Source organism: Camelus ferus, chromosome 1 (genome assembly GCF_009834535.1).
Source record: "Camelus ferus isolate YT-003-E chromosome 1, BCGSAC_Cfer_1.0, whole genome shotgun sequence".
Lineage (NCBI taxonomy): Eukaryota > Metazoa > Chordata > Mammalia > Artiodactyla > Camelidae > Camelus > Camelus ferus.
This window is the reverse complement of record NC_045696.1, coordinates 117,637,279-117,657,776: the sequence shown is the minus strand read 5'-3', so window position 1 is coordinate 117,657,776 and position 20,498 is coordinate 117,637,279. Positions and strand designations below refer to the sequence as shown.

Sequence of the window (20,498 nt, the reverse complement as noted above, 5' to 3'; positions counted from 1 at the left end):
TTCTGTGTTAAGAAGGATTCTGAGGTGGTATCTGTACTCAGAGAAATCGGTACTTTGACAGACCGGTGATCTGAGGCTTGGAGCCAATCTTCCACGATAACTGTAACTTGCAAAATGACTACAAATGAAGGTAAAGACTGTTCGAAGATACTGACCTAATGAGTAGGTAGGAACTACGTGAATGGTTTAGCATCTGAGATGGAAGAAGGGCTCCAGCTAAAAGGCAAATACTTTCTTTTCCTCTAAAGTGACATGGAGACCAGAAGACAGTAAGAATAGACAGGAAAAATGCTAGATTTCAAAGATATTATGGAGCAAACACAAAACAGTGAAAAATTGGACTTTTTTTTTTTGTTTTTTGGGTTTTTTTTAATGTGAGAAAATAAGGAAGAGGGAAAATGGTTAAAGGAAGGGGACAAAGGGGGAAAACCCAGTGTCCTAGGGGAAACAGCACCTCTTATCAGCCTGACAGCAGAAATCACCACAGAATTTTAGGAAGCTTCCAAACGAGGTTCATAACTTAAGTTGTAAAACAAAAATAAAGATAAAAAGAAAAAGCATGTGCTTTATTTGGTATTAAAAGACATTTAACTAGCTCTATGTATGTTTTAAATGTTCTCTAAAGTGGATCGTTGTAAACCTTCTCTAGAGGTACGATTCTGAATCACCGCCGATCCTATTTCTTCCTCCTCTCTTAATTTTAGTTTTCCACCAGCTTATTTCCCTTCTTATGGCTCCAGTACTTCAATTTTTTTATGACTGGATTCTTCTGAGACTGGTGATAATTCTGGCCTCATATGGTTACCTACTTCTGCCCTGTTAGCGCCAATATTTCTGCAGAAGCGGAATTTGCTGGTTTTCAACTCTACCTTTCAAAGTCATTCTACAAATCAACACACCTCTCTAGACAATCAATCTTCTGATTGGGTCCATTTCTGTTTTGGGGCTGTCTGGGATACGACCAAGCATGCCTAAACTAACTTTTCATTAAAAAACAAATCATAAAAACTGCATATGCCCACTGCAGAAATTCTTCCAGAATTTATGTTCAAGTAAGTTTCAACACTAAAAAAAAAAAAAAAAAAAAAAAAAAGGCAGAGATTAAAGGGATATTATCACCCCCATCCAAAAAAAAAAAAAAAAAAAAAAACCATACAGAAAAAAACAGGAAATCTTTTTCCCATTCAAGTTTTGGTGAAAGTGAAAAAATGGAATTTGATGACAGTTTGGATTAAAAAACCTGGAAAAAAAAAAAAAACTAGGCCACTTCTCCATTTTTCTAGACACTTAACTTCTTTCCTTGCCTTTTATTTTTATTTAAGCACATCTTCAACACACACACACAGACATGCCCCCACTCTTAAAAAAAGGGGGGGGGGGCTGAAATTTTAGTTACACCACATGTGGTTTTCATTTGTGAAAAATGAACAAGCTGTTTGTGGTTAAACTGTCTAATCGCCTGTTATCAATCTAGCGCTGCATTCAAGATTTACAGGATCTATCAGCTTCTGTGCCACATTAGCTGCAAAGGCGGGGAGGCCGGGCTGGGGGGGTGGGAGGAGAGGGGAGGAGGAGAGAGTTTATCCCGAGGAATAATATTTCCAATGCAGCCTCACTCGCACTACATCTGGTTGTGCTGGTAGCGGCAGTTAAATTGAAATATTTCACAGCGTGTGTCAGAAACATGCAGAATGGTAATTATGACAGATCTGATTAAGCCGGAGTGCCGCGAGCTCCCTGGCCAGCGCCGGTTGTGCAGGTGTGACCTTGTGCGTGCCTGCGTGTGTAAATAAAATTAATTACAAGCGAGAGGGTGAAGGCTTCGGTGACATCACAAAGCGGAGAAACTCCCAAGGGGGAGACCTAATGGAATATTTTCCCTCAGTCTAATAATACAGTTCATATTGACTTGAGGTAATTAGTGGGATCATTAAAGCAGTTTTCCCGGCGTATTTGGCTGCCTGATCAGATTAGTGAAAATGTTCTTCAGAACAAGCCCTGTGTGGTCTGCCAGAGACGAGGAAATAAAAAGCAACAAAGCATATTTTGGGATGATAAGCAGCACTGGACTTTTTACTCCGGCAAAAACATCTCCGCTTCCCTCCGGAGCCCCCGGCTCTAACGGTCCTGTCCATTTTAATTCTGCTCTTCAGCGGGTGTGCTTCTAGACACACTCGGAACGATTTTTCCTTTCCCCTCTCTCAGTCAAACTGCTTCATTCTGTCAAGACCTCCCCACTCCCCAACAGATCGCTTTTAAACAAGGCGATGTTCAAATTGGGGGAAAAAGTAGCTTAAATGAGTGCTTTCCTGCTCACAATACGGGGCAATCAGGAGACGCAAACAAAAACAAAAACAGAAGCAAAAAAATAAATAAATAATTGCTCACAAACCAGGGGAAGGAATGCTGCTTAAAATTCACCTGCTAAACAAAGGAGTCTTCTCTTAGGTAACACATCACAGAGATCTAAATATTTATTCGCGTTTGGATCTCAAAATGGGTTTCGGCATTGGCCAAAGTTGGGGCAAACATTGTCTGAGTTGAACGGAACACAGAGCCCTCGTCAAGAAAAGGGCCATTTGTTTGAAAACACTCTACTGAGCATGCTCTACCTTGCCCCTGGAATACGCCAAGCGCTGTCACAGATGGCAGGCTCTGACAGTTCCCATCCGTAGCGTTGGTACTCGACAGTTCAGCACAAGATCAGTGACATTCTGTCTCATTAGAACCACGCTAATTATCACAGCTAGTTTCAGGGGAAACCATGTGTTGCAATGGTCAATTTGAAGGAGTCTGTGCATCAACAAACTGGTAATAAGGATCAGACACCTTATTATATGACAGCATGCTGCCTATGATCTGATTTACAGAATCAGAGGCACTGAGGCGGCCGAGGAGGCTGGCAGTTTATGAAACAGTGTGTTTTAAACCCGATTCCTGAAGCACACTGGTTGAAAAGGGAATTGTTAAAGGAAAAAAAACCCAAAAAGTACACAAAGGCAACTGGAATTGTTGAATCAAGAAATCAAAGGAGAATAGGTTCTCTATTAACATACAATAGAAGTAGATGAAGATTTAGAAAAAGGACAATTTCATCAATGTAGCAATTGTTTGACAGTGCTACCCATGGATTGCAGCTGATAGTTCTACAAGGAATTTAATGAGAAATTATAAAATGGCTATATATCTACTAATCTCTAAAACATATATATATTTTTTAAATGGGTGGCCTATTGATTCAGATGCCATTTTGTCATGCAGAAGAACTGCATGTATTCGAAGCAGAACAACTACACTTACAAAAAATGAATAACCTCCAAGGTTACTTTTTAAGGTACTGGAAGGTATTCTTTTGGCAGGACTGAAAAATCCTACATCAGATTCACATCACCAACAGAAGTTTTTCCATCCTTCTCTTAGCACCTTTCAGTGATGTGAAATTTTAATGGTGCAGTTTCTTCCGGAGCTATTTTTCTATTGTCATTTTGCATAAATGCATTTTCATAGCTCATTCATTTCACAGGGCCTTTATTTTCATTTCTCATATGAGGGAAAAAAGAAGATAAAGCTAAAATAAAACCTCTTTTTACTACCCAAACCATAAAAGACAACTGGTGAGACTTCAGAGAACACACTTTGTATTTTACCGTGGTAGTCTGTTAAAGAACTGTATCAGTGCTGTAATTATGTGCTAGCTACGTTTAACTGAATGACATTGTTGTAAAATTAATTCCTACTAAGAGTTAAACCCCACTGGTTTGATCTCTTCCCTACTCCCATTCTGTAGCTAGTGGATCCTGTCCTGAAGAATTTTAACTCTTCAATTGTCAAAGCTGTTGACAGAAGAGTTTCCAAAAAGAGGAAATTTCATAGGATATTCTGAGTCCACATTTTTCAACTTATACTACATTTCAGGACAAAAAGGGCCTCAGATTAAAGCAGATTCTACAAATACAATTGGGATATTCATGCTTTAGAATGCATGAGACTAGCTTGCCTTAAAGTGGACCACTTCTGGGGTGACCTTCCCTAGACTTCCTCATGTGATGATCCTCTTGAAAGAGTTGGCTCAATGTTTACAAGGTGCTTCTTTTCAAATCTTGATGAAAATTTTCTTATGACATTTTCTCAAGATGGGGAAACCAGGCTTAACGAGTGATGACTATACCTGTTACTATTAACTTACTGATGGGAGAATAAGGAAGAGATATTTACAGGACTCTAGTTAATTAATTTTAAATTTAGAGGAAAAGAAATTGTTTAATGATTTAAAGGTGGCAATAAGATAACCACACATTTTCTGTCCAACTTGTTTAAATAGAAAATGTCCAGTGTCTAAGGGATAAACACCCCTTGACATTTTTTAGCCAACAATATAATGGGCAAATATGTGTTCTATTTAATAATTCTGAACCTCCTTGATCAAAGCCTAGATTAATGAAAACATATGCTTTTTTAATAACAGAAATATGAGAAAGGCTCATATTCAGATTCACAAATTTAGTTCTTAAAACATCACATAACAGACCATCGTGTACCTTTAAACTGTTAAGAGTATGTCAATATTTATGCATTTAAAGCCATTATGTTTTAAGAGTTCAGTTTAGCAGTCAACTTAGAGACATAAAGAAAGGTCTACACTGTAGAGAATGAAATCCAGTGTGGATTCCCAAAATTTAAACAGTGGAGATTTTCAGAGATACCTACCAATGTGGGGCACCTTCAGTAGGAGAGGGATGGGACCCCACGTCCTTCTTATCAAGAAGGCAGCACTGGGGCCTCCCCAAATGTGGGTTAAACTGAACCCCGGGAAGAGCTGAGATGTCTCAGGTCTCTTCTTGCTCTCCTTTCAAGCAACCAACCTGCCTCGTCCTCCTCCACAGAAGATGTTCCAGGGAAACCTAAACTATCTCCCCAGGGTCCCCTCTACCCAATTAAAAAAGAATAAAATAAAATAAGACACTAGGTGGAGAATGTGTGAAGAGGCAGTCCCTGTCTTAGATCCTGGCTGAAGGAAACTCAGAGAAGGGGCTCTGAGGACACGGCGCTAGATCTTCCCCCAGACTGCCAGCGAAGCGTGCGGCACCAGAAGCAACGGGAAGCGTGACTCTCCCATCCGCAGGGCCCTCCTGCGCGTCTTAAACAGGAGGCTGCCCAGGTAAAGTCGTGTTGCCGCAAAGTCTGGTTACACGAACATTCGAAAAGGATGAATCAGCACAGAGCTTCACAGTGTCGTTTCCAGGGAGTGTGATTTAATTCTAACAAAATAAAAGATGCCTCCACTGACGTGCTAGAATACAGCACGCAGTCATGGTTCTGTGATTTTTTTTTTTGCCCCCCTGGATTTTATCACCGTAGATTCCTATAACCAGCCATGAAAATGACATCTTTAGCCCTATTTCTACCCCCCCCGCCACTGATTTGTGACATATCATATGTCACTTGTATCTAAGGCATTCCGATCACCATCTAGGAATTTCCAAATCCAAAGGTCAGAAAGACGCTTCGCCCGCTCCCACCCACCTACAAGCCCAAAGAGCGCTAAAGCTTTCTCACCCTCCCTTCTCTTTCATCCTAGAGGTCTTGAATCTCAATGACAAGTGTCTGAAAAGTCGATGGAAGAAAGCCAACGCCTTTGAATTCTCTGGTTTCTTCTACTGGTCCTGCTACCTTCACAGAGGCAGGAATTTTTTTTTGAGGGTTAAAAACCACACCTATCACAACCAGGTGAAGGTGTAGCAACCAAAGAGTCCAGTAACTCCACAGGACTGGTGGGGAGAGACTGCAGAAGACTCTGTGGAAAACACGTTCAGTCAAATAGAACTTACATCACCTCGTGGCTTTACCTCAAAGAAGCATCCTGTTCACTAAAGCACCAGAGAGAAATCATTTTCCAAACGCGAGCGGCGAGGCAGCGGCTCTGTACAAGCCTTTCCTCTGCCTGCGTTACTGCATTTGCAGCTCTAACGCTGCAGACATGAAAATCAATGTAACAATTCGATGTACAAGGCAAGGCTTCTGGTGTTGCTAATGTCCCCTTGCTGGACATACACCTTTAGTCCCAGAGCTCTCAGGGGGTTTGCTGTGGCATAAAATTAGATTCCAACATCTGCCACCATTAAGGAAAAAATTCCATTTCCATCTCCCATATGAAAACACTATAACCAATGAACAGTAACTGAACCTTGATACCATAATGGTTATTACCCAAATAAACTATTTTTTTAAAAAACAGTAAAATTAGTGAATTCTGCTCTCATAATTATTTGAATGTTATCAGACTAAATGTTTGATCAAATTCCAATACGATTCACTTGGAAAAAAAAAAGGCTTCTTATTTGAATACTCAGAATATAAAATGTATTCATTTGGCGTTATTCGCAGTATGGTTAGAACATCTCATCTTTTTAAAGTTTGCACGAGCCTGCTTTCCTACTCAAGCACAAAAAGTAGCCTGCCTTCAGTATGCATATTTTATTCAGACATTTCTATTAGGGCTAAAAACAATCTCATTTCTATTACTCATCGGAGAGAAGAGATAATATAATACAAGTGAAATGGTGGAATCTGCAGTCGGTGTCTTTTACTGAAAATACGTTGTGCCTTAGTCACTGCATGCCACAGTGACGACGGGTCTGGTTCCACGACATTCTGGGGCTGTCATCTTTAAAATAATTATGCTGCCTGCCATGCAGGGGCCCGACTTGAAAGCGTTACCTTTGAAACAGAAAGGTTTCTGAGATACATACAGAGATAATACATACGTCACTCCGTGTGGAGGTCTGAGCTCCTTGCTCAGCACGTTCTAAGACATTATCCATTTGTGCGCAGTGCTGTCAGTTTAAAAGCTCTTCTGTCCAGCATGTGACCCCTTCCCGTGTGAAAAAGGATTCTGGGCTCATTAAGGTTAAATCATTTCCCAATACTCTGACACCAGTGACACAGCTTGGACTGTAGTCTCCTTTGAGTCCTCCATCACTACCCTTTCTCCGTACCCCAGCCCCAAACAGCCATGAAGGAGCTTGGATTCCGAGGGCCCTATGTAGGCAAGAAGCCATATTCCATGAATATGTCAATGAAGAAAGGAAAGTCCCCACTATTTCTGCTATCAAGTCATCCAGCATCCCTTAATTTCTCTTTCGTGGGGCAGAGGATAACTTCAGTCTTGATGCTCCCTGGAACCCTGAGGAGACACTGCAATTGTCAGGGAGATGCAGAGAATTCGGGGCTGGCCCTGCTTCTTATTAGTCAAGTGACTCTCGGGTGTAACCGAGGAAATCAACGTTGCAGCCCACAGGGTTATCCTGAGAACTAAATGCAGATCATCTACAACACACGGTGGGGTCTAGCACAACAGGGGTGATGAATGTTAAGCCAACCTAGAGAATCAGGGCGAGACACAGAAGCAGCTGCGGCTGGACCAGCTGAGATACGAGTGGTCCCAGCTCTTCCCTCTTCACATGCCCTTCATTTGGGGGGACCCCTGCCTCACTCTGACAAGCCTCAGCACCTGCTTCCAAGGAATAACTAACTCTGTTACACGTTAAGAATTCTGACTATGAAAAAGGTCAGTCTGATTGGAAGATTCTTTTTTTGTGTTTTAGTTTTTCTATTTCCTTCACAAAAATCACGGCAGGAGAACAGAACTTAAGTAAATGATGACCTTCCCTTGTGAAGTCAGACCTCCTCTCCTGGGGATACATGCAGTTTTTGGACTGTCTTATTTTTCAGTAATCATCCATCTTTATATTTTCGTAAAGAGGGCTGTGCTAACATCAAAACTGAACAGCTAAGAGAAAGCTACAAAAATGCTCTGCTAGGAAGTTACAGTAAATTAGTAGTTAGGAATACCTATCTGGAGAGAATGAAAGTTAACAGTTGGCTGGACCCCAATAGCCTACAACTGGCCCCCTTGAATTCTCTTTCCACCAGCAAGGAGGAGACAGCGTGCAGCTTTGGGGGTTCTGGGGAACACACCATCAGGGCAGATACACAGAAGCTGCCAACCGACATCATTGAAGGTGACTCAGGGGGAGCTTCACAGGACAGGGGTACAAGGAACAAGGATGTTCAGAAACTCAGAACATGACTCACATGATCACACACAACACTCAGAACATGACTCACACTCGCTATCAACCAACAGCTGCCACTGTGTGACTAGTCCGCACATCGGAAACCCCGCCCAGGTGCGGAGAATCTGGGATCTCATTTTAAAGAAAGAAAAGAATAAAGGTAGCAAAAGAAGCTGCTGGCCAGAAGAAGCGATGCTCTAGCCAGGAAGGAGGGCGGGGCAGGCGGTCATTAAATGACTGATGCCAAGCATCAAAAACTTTCAAGATTTATTTTTGTTGGTTGGTTTTAGGGCAGACCCTCATCACAATAACACACCTCGATTCTCTGTCTGCCTACCTTGGAGATTTGGGGAAAGTGGCCCTGTAGGAAGACAGACTGTGAGTTTCCATCATTTAATGGGACAGGTCAGAAGAGATGGAGAATCAGAAAGAAAGACAGGATGATATATGTTTAAATATGAGATCCTCATCATAATTAGACTAAGTGGCCCAAACAAGAAGGTGCAGGGTGGGAGGATGACGCGAGAGCAGGACATTTCTCCTCAATGCCTCGTCTTGGCATGTCAGTGAAGATATCTAAAGACGCACACAGGTTTGAAGCGGCTCTAACATTCTATCATAATTAGAAACATTTCAAGAGCCCTGTAATTTCCAATCAAAATTACAGTAATTTCCGATATACAAGCCATGATTCATGACAGAATTTTACATTCCATGAGAGATTACGGTGGCCCGATGTGTGACACACTGAGTGAGGCGCTAACATAAACAATTCCGTTTAATGTTTAAACAGCACTTGATGTTTAGAATCTCACAATAAAAGAAACATATTATTGTAGAAATTATCACTTTGACAGTGATTGAAGGGTAGGCAGGCGTGTGGCCTATAAAGCTGTAATTTTTACAGTCCACAGCTTGAGTTTAATCATTTTTATATAACATTTCCAAGATATCCCTGAAGTATTTCATCTAGCCTATAACTTAAAACAAGAACAACCGTTTCCAAAGCAAAATTCCCCTCAAGTTACCGCTATTAACGTTGATAATTTCAGAAAAAGCGAATCGTGAAAGTATCGTACGGTAAATATGTCATATTGGAAATACTCTCAGGATTGTATCATTTTATCCGAAGTTGACAGCAGCCAGGCTGTTTTATAAAGGCGAGTTCATTAATGAGAGTGAAGTATATTTGTTTAAAATTTCAAGTTGTTAAAATCTCATTCGATCCCCCGACTGCCTCTCAGTCCCACCTTGATAGTGTTTTCAAATCTTTTTGCAAACGGGAAGAGACTTCAGTATCCTTCCAGTCCTTTAAAAGTATTCTCAGCTTTGAACACAGGGTTGTAGATAACTCTAAGTTTGTTCCTACAAAGATGACTCTACTTTGGATGAACATATATGATCAACATATGACAACCCTACTGATAAAAGACTCCATTATCCATCCTTCATTATGTCTTCATCTTGTAGGAATTTTTGACTTCTCCAATTCCATTCTATTCCTTTATAAGTCAAAAGATTTAGGCAGTTTTTCTAATTGTAATTAAATTTGTATCATATATATTTATTATTTATATATATTTATTTATTATGATTATATATTTATTATATTTATTTTATTTACTATACATTATATACTTACATATTACATATATTTATAGAAAAACTAAAATCATTAATATGCAAACACATATGTGAGTATGTGTGTCTGTTTTAATAAGTGCACCTAATAGTTTCAGATGTCTGAGTTGGAACAGAAAAAAAAGATCATGTTTGTAGTATTTTAGGATGGAAATGAAAGTCATCGAAGTACTAATGAAATAATAGTAATTCAAGTTATTTGTTCCACTACCTAGACCAGCTGGAGGAATGACACATGACAATACGCTTCTGTAAACGTTAACCGACTCGGGGACTTGCCGAGAAATCCGTGGTTTGGAGAGTGAGTGTTGGAGGAAACCCAACCAAGTGTCTGTTACCCTGAATCTGAACACCGTGTTTCATCACAGAGTTCTGTCCATAACCCTGGAGACCATGACCTCTCAGGGACACCAGTTCCAACTGAGAAGTGATACCCCTCTGAGTGGGCTTTCCCAGGTAACGCAGCTCGGAGTTCTCAATGCCTGACAGAGGCTCTTACCTGGCTTTTGGTTGCTGCCACCTTTGCAAACAGTGCTTGGGAAACCTTAGCGCGCTTCATTTCCTGCTGAATCTCATCGTAAATGGAAGCATTAATGTTCATGGTGTTGTTCTCTGGTTTCCCATTTCTCTCCGTGGCAATAGTAGCCGTTTTCACCTACAAAACATTTTGGACATGCCCGTCATTTTCCACTGGCCAAATGGTTCTGAAGCTTCTCAGGCTAGGCATCCAAACTGGACAGTGTCGCTCCTTTTACGATCAAGGTGACCAACAGGGCGGTCATTCAACATTAGTTATTACCCGGAGATCAGATTGCTTAAGTTAAGGGAGTCACATTGTCACAGGTGATTGCATCTGTAATATGACAGCAACCGCCAGCTGACAGCCAGGAATTATAATGCCATAAAGTAAGTTTTCTGGAAAACGGGATAGTTTCAAAGACTTGAAAACCCTAAACTAATTGTTTCCCAATTACCTTCCATTGCCATTCTAACAAAGGAAATTCACAATTAAAATTATAATGCACACTGCCGTATCTTCACTGGGTACCGGGTGCCTGACAGACAATTGCATCACTAATAGTGATTACATACTATGGCCTTTTTAATTTTAGACTCTTCTTTTATGCCTTTTCCTCTTATGTTTCATTTAAAAAGTCTTCCATAACAAAGCCATTTGCAGAGCTGCATATTTAAATCTTCTACCCATCCATGAAACAGGTAGAGTGCCTTGCTTAATTATCATAAAGGCTGGTTGCATTTTACACGTGCATGTCCAAGCTGTTCTGTATAATTATTTCATCGTTTCCTGGCACCCCTGTATATAACTATTTCCTTTTGACTTGTGGAGCCAGATGATAAGAAAATGTTTCACAATATTTAATAGAATATGACTGCAAGTTACACAAAATATATCATCAGTGATTTTACAGGTATATGCAAAATGTATAATTTTGAGTGTGAAGTCAGTATCAATGCCTTTGGGAATAATCATAAGTGGGTATCAGCAGAAAAATGCCACAAAACTTGGGAAAATCAAATAACCTCAAGATTTATTGATGCCATCATTAATTTTCAACAGTTAAAAAAGAATCTTTAAAACTTAAAATCTTTAAAATAAAAATTTGACTTTATCACGCAGATACATGAACCAGCCTGGGAAATTTACATATGAACCATGGGGCAGCTGTTTTCTGGGAAACTGATGAAAACATAAATGAAAAGTTACCACAGGTGCAGGACCATGTTTCTCCTGACAAAATGAGTCATCAAGAACCGCATTGCTTAGGGTCCTTTACAGAGCCCAGGTTTCTGTGCTCTAGAAACTTACCATCTCGGACCATTTCTCTCATCCACTATGAACAATAGAAAATGAAGCTCATTTTAAGATAAACAAATGATCTTCTGACACTAAATGACATTCCTCCTGGTTGTGCAGCAAGTCTTGCAATGTTTATTTCACCCTGCCCCTAAATATTTGATATCAAAAGAGGGGCGGAGGTTATTCTAAGCAATTTAATTCCCTGCACTTACAGAGTAAAGATGAGGCTCCTTTAAAACGTGCCTTCTGACTCCTAACTTCTAGCCATTTAGCAAAAGAACTCACCTCGGGCTTATCTGAAGGAGGCAGCTAGACTCTCCCACCTGGACCCTTGTGAGCACGGAAAGGATGACGATGAGAAACAGCTGGACCACACGCCCCAAGTGAGGACGCAGAAGGTGAGGCAAGACAAGTACCCAACAGGCTAGCCTCACTGGCTTGTCCCAAACCATCATCCGGGGACAGAGACGGCAAGAGCAGGGGTTAGATTTCCAGCTGTCCCCTGCCAGCTCTGTGATTCGTAAGCAAGGGCACTCACGGAGGTATATTAACGACTGGAGACCACTAGGCACAGACACAGGGCTTTGAAGCAATAATCTGCTAAACACCACTTTAGGAGCCAGAAGAGTTAACGCATTACCATAAATTGCCTACAAAGTTGCTTTGGTGAGATTCGCAACTTTGCTCTGGGGTGGTCTTGCTTTGAGGCAGAAGGATAGATTTGATCACCCCATGGGGTCCCTTTTAATACCTATTTTTCTCACTGCTTAAATGAAAGAGAAAAGAAAAGCCATTTCAATCGCTTTGAAAATTGAATGTTACGGAAATGGAGGCGTGAAGTCCAGCGCACTGGAAGAAATAGTTCCTTGGTAGCAATCTGCATAGTTCAGAGAGCAGACTTTGGAAACTCAGTGTTTTTAAAATAATTTTCATTCCTTTGTAAAAATTACGCTTAAGAATGTATCTTCGAGGTGGGCTATCATCATTTGTTTCAACCCTGTGATTTTCTTGCTAAAATTTTCTTGGCTTTAATTTTTTTTTTAAATAAAGCAATTACAACTTGAACCAAAAAGCAAAACTTTTAAATCATTAAAAAAAAATCAAAGAACCATTTCCTAGTAGCCAACACAATCAGAAGTGGATAAGAAGTAACATGAAACACTTAAAAAAAAAAGCGAGAGCAACAACTTTTAAAAATAATAAGAAACTGTATTACTCACTTAAGAAATATTTAGAAAAGCTTTTCTTTATCATCTTGTTGGCTTGGATATGCATCTTATCACAGATAAGCTATTAGAATTTTGGAATCACATTCTTTCTTCCTAAACACAAGCTATTGCTTAAGGGGAACTGACTTGGACAGCTTTTCAAAAATATGAAAGCTGAATTTTTTTTTCCCCCAGGTAAAAATGGAAACAAGAATCTTTTATACCTCACTCTACTAAGTACTATTTTAGCTTAGCACCGAAAAAAATCTTCTTTAATCCTGGTTTAGCTTTTAATATTATATCACACATTAAAATTCATAAAGTAGTTCATTCCAGGCAAAACAAACTACTCTTCAGCTCTTCTCCGCAAATAACACAGGAGGTAAAATAAATGCAGTCGCTTTCCGAATAGCTTTTATCAAGGTAGCGGGTTCTACTCCATCATTACGGCGGCGCCGGGGAAGTAGTTAAGGATTGGAGTTTTGGTATTTACCCTTCCACGTGGGGATAGGGTGCAGCACTGGGGTCTCTGTTTCATTTCATTGAAACTGTGCAGGAGGACGCACATTTTCCATGCAAAGGCTTTTTTGCTTCTTCACGGACTGTTGAATCCATCAACCCACACTACAAAATGGACCATACACACTCCACATGCCCCCGTGTGCTACCTACGTACATGCTGCACAGAACGGACTCCACTGGGGTCCTGCTTGGTGACTGTGCCGTCCCCTGACGCGGGAGGAGTTTCCTGCACACACGTATTGCACACGTGTGTGAGAGCGTGCACACACATAAAGGTTGATGGAGTTTTAATAACAATTATTAATGATAACAGAGACTAACATTGATCAATTGTTTATCATGAGCAGGGTACTGTGTTAACATACATGAACTCTAACCTGCAAAACGTCTCCATTTTAAAACTAACAAAGAAGTTAAGGGATTTGTCCATGGGGCAAGGCTGAGAACTGAACTTAAGTCTGTCTACTGCCAATACTGATCTTAAAAACCACTGCAAATATACGGAGGTTATGATGTTTTATACAGGATTTCTTTACTTGAAAAAATTCTTATTTTTTAAGACATGCTTTTTGGCAGCCCTTTGCTAAGTCTAGCCCATTAACATCTAATTTTTAGTGGCGAATGGTCTTATTGTTAGGTTAAAGACTCCAATCTGAATTTAGTTAAGTTATGCAAACTAGAAGTGTGTTCTTAGTAATGCTGTGTATGAAATGTGCTACTCTGAGGAATTCCTATTGGTGATAAAAAAGTAGTCCCTATTTTCAAATTTTTATATATTAACACTGTTTTGAGTATCAGGATGATATCTTTTAATGCTTTTCTTCCTTTTGTAGAAACAATATTCATTTCTTTCCAAATCTGGACTTTCAAAATTCCTCTAGCTTTTAAAAGATGACTATTAATGAGAAGCATTTTATAAGCACATAAGTAATCTTAACATAAAACTGGTCAAGGGATTCATAACAAATAAAACTTATCAAGTATGAAGTTTCTGCCCATAACTAGAATCTATGTTTCATTATATTATTGAAGGATTTGTTGTAAAGGGACAGAAAAGTGCAGCTATCAGATTAAATTAATTACATGTTGCTTATATAAACTCCCTACATTTTCTAAAGTGTTGTAATAAAATATCACATCTTACATTAGGGGGAAAAACAAAGAATTACATGATGAGATGTAAAAAATATAAAGGCAAAAGTAATGATATAATTCACGTAAAAGTTATAACCCGATGATTACAGGCTGTCAAACAGTCCTTATGAAGACAGAAATTGCTAATTTAACTCCAAAAGTCAACACGTATTAAAACACACAAATTAAAAACCATAACAAGTACACACCTACACAGCAACCAACTTAAAACTGATCTGGAATAGACTAATCCCAGAAAACAGTAATTAATTAATATTAATCAAATCAATCTCGTAAACTCATCTGGAAAATTTGCTAAGCACAGTCAGAAAAGAAACCTTTAAGACCAGGGACGTTTGGAGGGGTTGGGTCCATACTAGTGACGTTTGGAAGAAATGCCCAATCACTCAAAGTCTTCCAAAGTGGGTCATCTGCCACATACGTGATGCAGTCTATCAGGAGAGTGTTCTCTACACATTCCTCTTCCTAACCTAACAGTAAAACTGCTCATCCTCCATGACAAACAGAGAGAGTCCCCCAGTTTCACTTTCTCCTTTCTAAAATGTCTGTTTCGAGGAGGCAGCTTGAAGTGGGCAACAGACTTAATGGCAGGTTTAAAAACTGACTAAATCTTGGACTTGGTTGGCATGAGGACTCAATGAATTCATGTACATGATGGTGCTTAGAAGTGTGAACTATCGTAAGGGCAAGGTATTCGTATTTCTTGAATTAAGAGCACATAAGTTGGGAAAATACGCTTTGGACAAACAGGTCTGGCCTGGAGCCCACTGCCCCAGCCAGGAGACAAAGCTCCCGGCATGGCTACCTCTACGGAGCTGTGAGGGACAGGTGCGGACAGGGAACAGCTCACCGAGGCGTCCCGAGGCTCATCTAGGTTTTCCCTGGGGGGGTGGTATTACTAAGAATAAAACCTGGGGCCTGAAGGAAGCCCCTTCTTGAAGATGATTTAGAATCTGCGTTCCTTAATAGTTAGATCCTCTGTCTAGTATGACCCAGGGTCACCCCAAACATCTTCCATGTGACCTAAACTCTCCAGGGAAGAGAATCCAATTTCTCAGATCTAGATGTGGCCTGGGGCCTCTGTGAGCCACCAAGGACCTCTGCCTTCAACAATTCAGTTTGGATCCAACCCAAGCCAAAGATCTGGCTCAAAATATGTTCTATCTAAATTAGGTGGGGGAGGGGGACGAAATGCACAGTGATGTCACAGAGACTCCTCTCTGGCCAAAGATAAAATTAAGAAAGACAAAACTTTGCAGTCTGTTTCTGTAACTGCAGTCTCACCCTTTTCCCCCTTTCACTCCAGTCATTAGTAAATTAGCGTGTTAAACCTTACCTGTGATACACTGGTTCCAGCCTAAGCATTTTACTTCGACTGCTGCAAAATGGTGCTGGCTCAGCTGCTCTCTAACTCATTTTTCCAAATCCCAAGTACTCGTCTTACATTGATAATACGTCTCATACCTTAAAAATTTCCTAAAACTCTATTCACTGAGTCAGTGTCAAAGGGTAAAAGGTGAACAAACTCTGTGAGGGTGATGTTAAGTCACGGAAGGGGATTCTCAATGAGGGCGCACAAGACACCCTGAAGATTTAAATGACGGCGGTGAAATAAAATTATTCACACCTATCAGATGATCATTTCAGAATTTGGTTAGATGGCCAAGAATACTGTGTTAATGGAAATTTTTTTCCTTCGAAAGAGCTTCAGTAAGAAGCGACACTATCTATGGACTTAATACGTCCATCAATGATTAAATAACCACCCCAACCAAAGGTGTGGTCTCAACTCTGCTTGAGAACACACATACACAGCTGAAGGTGGCTCAACCAGTTAATCAGTAATTCAGGCTAAAATAAATTCTATTTTCTATCCCAACGTGTCAGCATATAGTCTTTAGACATACACATAAGAAAGCAACCCAAGAATATCTTAATAGTATACAAAAATAAATATGAATTAAGAATTAATGTAACTTTGGCTAAAGAAAAAAAACCTGATGGGTAAAGACAGCAGAATCACATGCGGAAAACAAATAAAAACATTAAAGTCCTAGAAAAATTAGAAAACAAAAACTATATTAAGAAACTACTATACTAAGTCAAATATTTGGATAGACTTAAAAAAAAAAGAGCTCAATGCTTAAATTCATACTGGTCTTAACCAAGCCATTCTTTTGTTAGTATTGCAGACTAAGTGATAAGTAAAAGGATTCTGCCTAGAGGGCTTCCAGTGAGGACTGTAGCAGCAAAATGAACTAAGGATGCCGTGAACTCTAAACGCCACAACTAAGTGGTCTAAGCGTCAGATCAAGTCCAAAGCACCTTACCTTCTGTTTCATCACTCTCACAAAAGTCATATATGTAAGTAAAGAGCTCCTCCCTCTTTTTTGTAAGAACTATTTCATCCAAGGCTTGACAAATCAAATTCAATGAGCATGTGAATGTGGGCAGGTGGGTGTGTATGCATGGATACAGACGCCATTTTTTTCTGCTGGAGAAACGTGACTTTCTCACAGTTACAGCCATGACTGCCTGACAGTTTGCTCTGATAGACACCAAGACCAAATTGATTTTCACTGAATAAAATGGAGAAAGTGGACTTTTGTGATGTTTCTAAAAAATAATCATTTCAGGACAGTACACTATGCAGTTTAAGACCCTCAACAAGTGGCTGTATGTTATGCCAATTCCTTATTTAAAATGAGTATCTGTGGCAGTTTCATTTTTAGTGTTGAATGAGCGTTTCCTCTCTTTCTATACTTGGAAATGGATGGTTATTTTTTTAACTACTGATGAAATTAACATTAGGATATAATTTCATTATGACATTATGTTACATAAATACTTAAAATTTGTATTCCATATTCACTTTTCATCCAGTTTTTGCTGACCTTACTTTTAAGAGTTGCACATGCCACAAATTAAATGGTGCAAGAAATAAATCTGCTTATGGATTTCAAGGCTAAACCACTGTCAATCTTTTATCTGATAGCTGTACTGAAAATTAACTTCTTTTGAATTCTTTGAGGCTACCTTTTAAACTTGATTAAAAAAAAAACAATACAGATGCGTACACACAAAATTACCTGGAAGGTGACTTTTGCCCTTTCTAAAAAGTGCAAAAATTTGGAAAATAGAAAATGTGCCCATTTCTGGGAATACAGATGGAATTCCTTATCAGCCCCATTTAAAGCTGCCTTCAAGGATTGTATTAAACTTAATTATGAAAGATTACAAACGAGATGGTATGTAATTGGGACCAGCTGCAGTTCTTATCGGAAAGGGTAAATACAAATGGAATTATTTATTTTTATTTATTTACTATTCAAATGGTGGATCTAAAACTCGGAGGGATAAAACTGACTTCATTACATTTTTTTCCCTATTGAGTTGAAAATACTTCTTTACTTAACACTTTCTTTTCTTATGTAGGAGATAGCCTATAATGAAAAAGAATATGAAAAGGAATACATGTATGTATATAGCTGAATCACTATGCTGTACACCAGAAACTAACACAACATTGTAAGCCAACTATACTTCAAAAAAAAAAAAAAAAAAAGAGAGACAAATATCTCATGTAAAGATGACTTTTCAACCCCAAAGAACCCCCAAAATAAGCAACACAAAGCAATTTTTCCCCCTCTATCTAAATCAGTAGTTTTTTTTATACCAGAATGAGTAATTTGCGACCCAAATGTCCTCAAGCAGTCTATGAGCTACTTTTTTTTTTCTTTTTTTTTTTGGTAAACCCCTATCCATCTATCTTTCTAATACCTTGTCGAGATTCTCCCTTGGACATTTTTTTTTTTTTTTTTAAACCAAAAGCAGAAAGAAAAGTGAGAAGGAAAAAGAGACTTCACCTGGGGAGGGCGGCTGGGCGGTGTGCTTATCAGTGGGGCAGGACCCATTGCCGAGGCTGCGTTCAAGCTCCTTTCCCTCTCATCCTGGTAAATTCGATCTCTTTCCGCTTCCGGTAACTGCAAGAAGTTCTGCATAGCCCGAAGGTTTACCAGCAAAGACTGGGATGCGGTCTTGGGGTCCTCTTCCTTTCGAAGGATTTCTGAAAGCAAGCCCTGCGGGGGACGAAAGGCACAGGGTGAGCGTGCGCCCCGCTCTGCCCTGCCCGAGTCCGCGGTCCTTGCCTTTCCTCCTCCACTCTGCTCAGAAAATGAACCGGCCGGAGCACCCACTCCACGTAGGAATATATTAGTTACAACTGAAATGGTAGAGAAGAGAGCCTCAATTGTATTCCTAATGTTATTAAGCCTCCGCTGTACATATAACATCAACTGAAACTGCCTAATTGGTCTCCCTCCTTTGAGTCGCTTAACTTGCCATGAAATCTTTCACGGAGAGAGGACTGAGGGAAGTTAGGAATAAATGAAATGCTCCTACTACAACAGCGCTGAACTGTATAGTCTGCAAGCTGCCCAGACAAAGCCAGTAGAATGCCAACAGCCCCATATGTAAAGATATCCAGCCATTTCTAGAGAAGCAGGATTTATAAAGGAAATACTAGAAAATGGATTGCAACGTATTAGGAAAGAGAATATTACTAGGGCATCGTCTAAGATTTACGCGACGCTTTCATGGGCAATATTTTAAGTTATTCCTTGGTTTTCAAATGATTTTTCAGTCATTTGATTGATATGGTTTTCAAATGAGTTGAGGACAGGAGATTCTATTTACTGCTTAAGGAAACTATACTGACTACCCTAATGATTCTAAATACCATCTTCCTATCCAGGATACCTCTGGGTGACAGGCTTGAAATTTTGAACTTAAGAAGCCAGCCTTTCAATTTGAAATACACAACCCCTTTGCCACATTGCAAAAATCCATCTTAGTATGCTAGGAAAAGAATGTCAAATTACGTAATAATCAGATTTCTCGAGAAATACACATTTTTATTAGTGATAAAGAAATTCACAAACCGTGAGTAAACTCCTTTATGGTGTTCCTCCCCAAATAACAGAGTATTGTCAATGTCAACTACTTTAATTTTTGGAGAAATGCTTTAAAAAAAAAAAAAGGGCGGTTTTCCACATTTTTGTTTAAGGGATTATATACGGGATTATATGAAATACAGGGATTAGAAACATTTTCTCTCCATTTGATTAGAGCTGAGCAGCCCTGACCTCTTCCAGCCGCACATGAAGCGATGCCTGGCATGCCAAGCCATGTCTGCTTCCCACATTTCAGCTCGTCACACAAGAGCTCAGAATAAAATGTCAAGATCTCCAAATAATCTGCAAATTTCACTTTCTCATAACCCTGCAGAAATGGTGACACGATACATTTGGGGAAAGGAGGTTAAGTGTTCTGACAAAATAATCGAGCCCCAGGTTATACCATTGCGGTTTTTCAATGGTTTTCTAGAAGTTGCCAACCTGGTTTCATCCCCAATTCCTCTGGGAGAGTGTATCCTACTGCCCCAATAGAACAGTTGGGTATAGACAATATAAAAGCACTATCCACTTTAAAAATGGTCTATGGGCTGCTATTAAAAAAGAACTTCCAATAGGCTCAGGGGGCTTAAGCGTACACTTTAGTCTATCACTTGTGTCTATGCAAATGAGACCCAAACCTTTGGTTTCACCCTAAGAAACGCTATTGAAGGATGAAGGGTACATGTCCTTCCATTCATAACACTGACAAGTACCACTGCAACCATGTTTACACAAGAGCACAACATCCAGTCAATTTAACTAAAATTCAGTCAAACTAAAAGGCAGTCAATCATCCAGCTATTTAATTCACACAAGGCCAGCGAATCAGACTGTGTTTTCAAAGCATCACGTTGGAACCGAAAAACCCAGGTCTCCAAAACAATGTTGGAAAACAGGTGGGAAAAAATAACCCTTGCTCTCCACTCTTCCCCACTAAATGGGGATAAAAAGTTTAAAAGGTATTAAAAGATGGACTTGGCAAAGCAATATATCTTAATTATACAGAAAGATGTAGAAACATCCGGTACACCTAAATACAATGTTATAAATTCCTTGGGTAGAATGATCCGTCATCCCAGCAAGATGCCTGCCACATAGGTGTTTGATAAATATTTACTAAATG

The 20,498-nt window shown here is 39.6% G+C and overlaps 1 protein-coding gene across 7 annotated transcripts in view; it reads right to left on the bottom strand.

Annotated features, from left to right (window-relative positions):
* Window positions 1-20,498, bottom strand: part of SATB1 (SATB homeobox 1) — a 100,014-nt gene that overhangs the window by 23,113 nt on the left and 56,403 nt on the right. For all 7 annotated transcript variants that reach the window (XM_032488785.1, XM_032488776.1, XM_032488805.1 and 4 more), the window contains 2 exons: window positions 18,287-18,499; window positions 10,216-10,371 (listed from right to left, as the gene is read on the bottom strand). In XM_032488785.1, coding sequence (XP_032344676.1) covers window positions 10,216-10,371; window positions 18,287-18,499 — 369 coding nt within the window. The remainder of the gene's footprint in view (window positions 1-10,215; window positions 10,372-18,286; window positions 18,500-20,498) is intronic.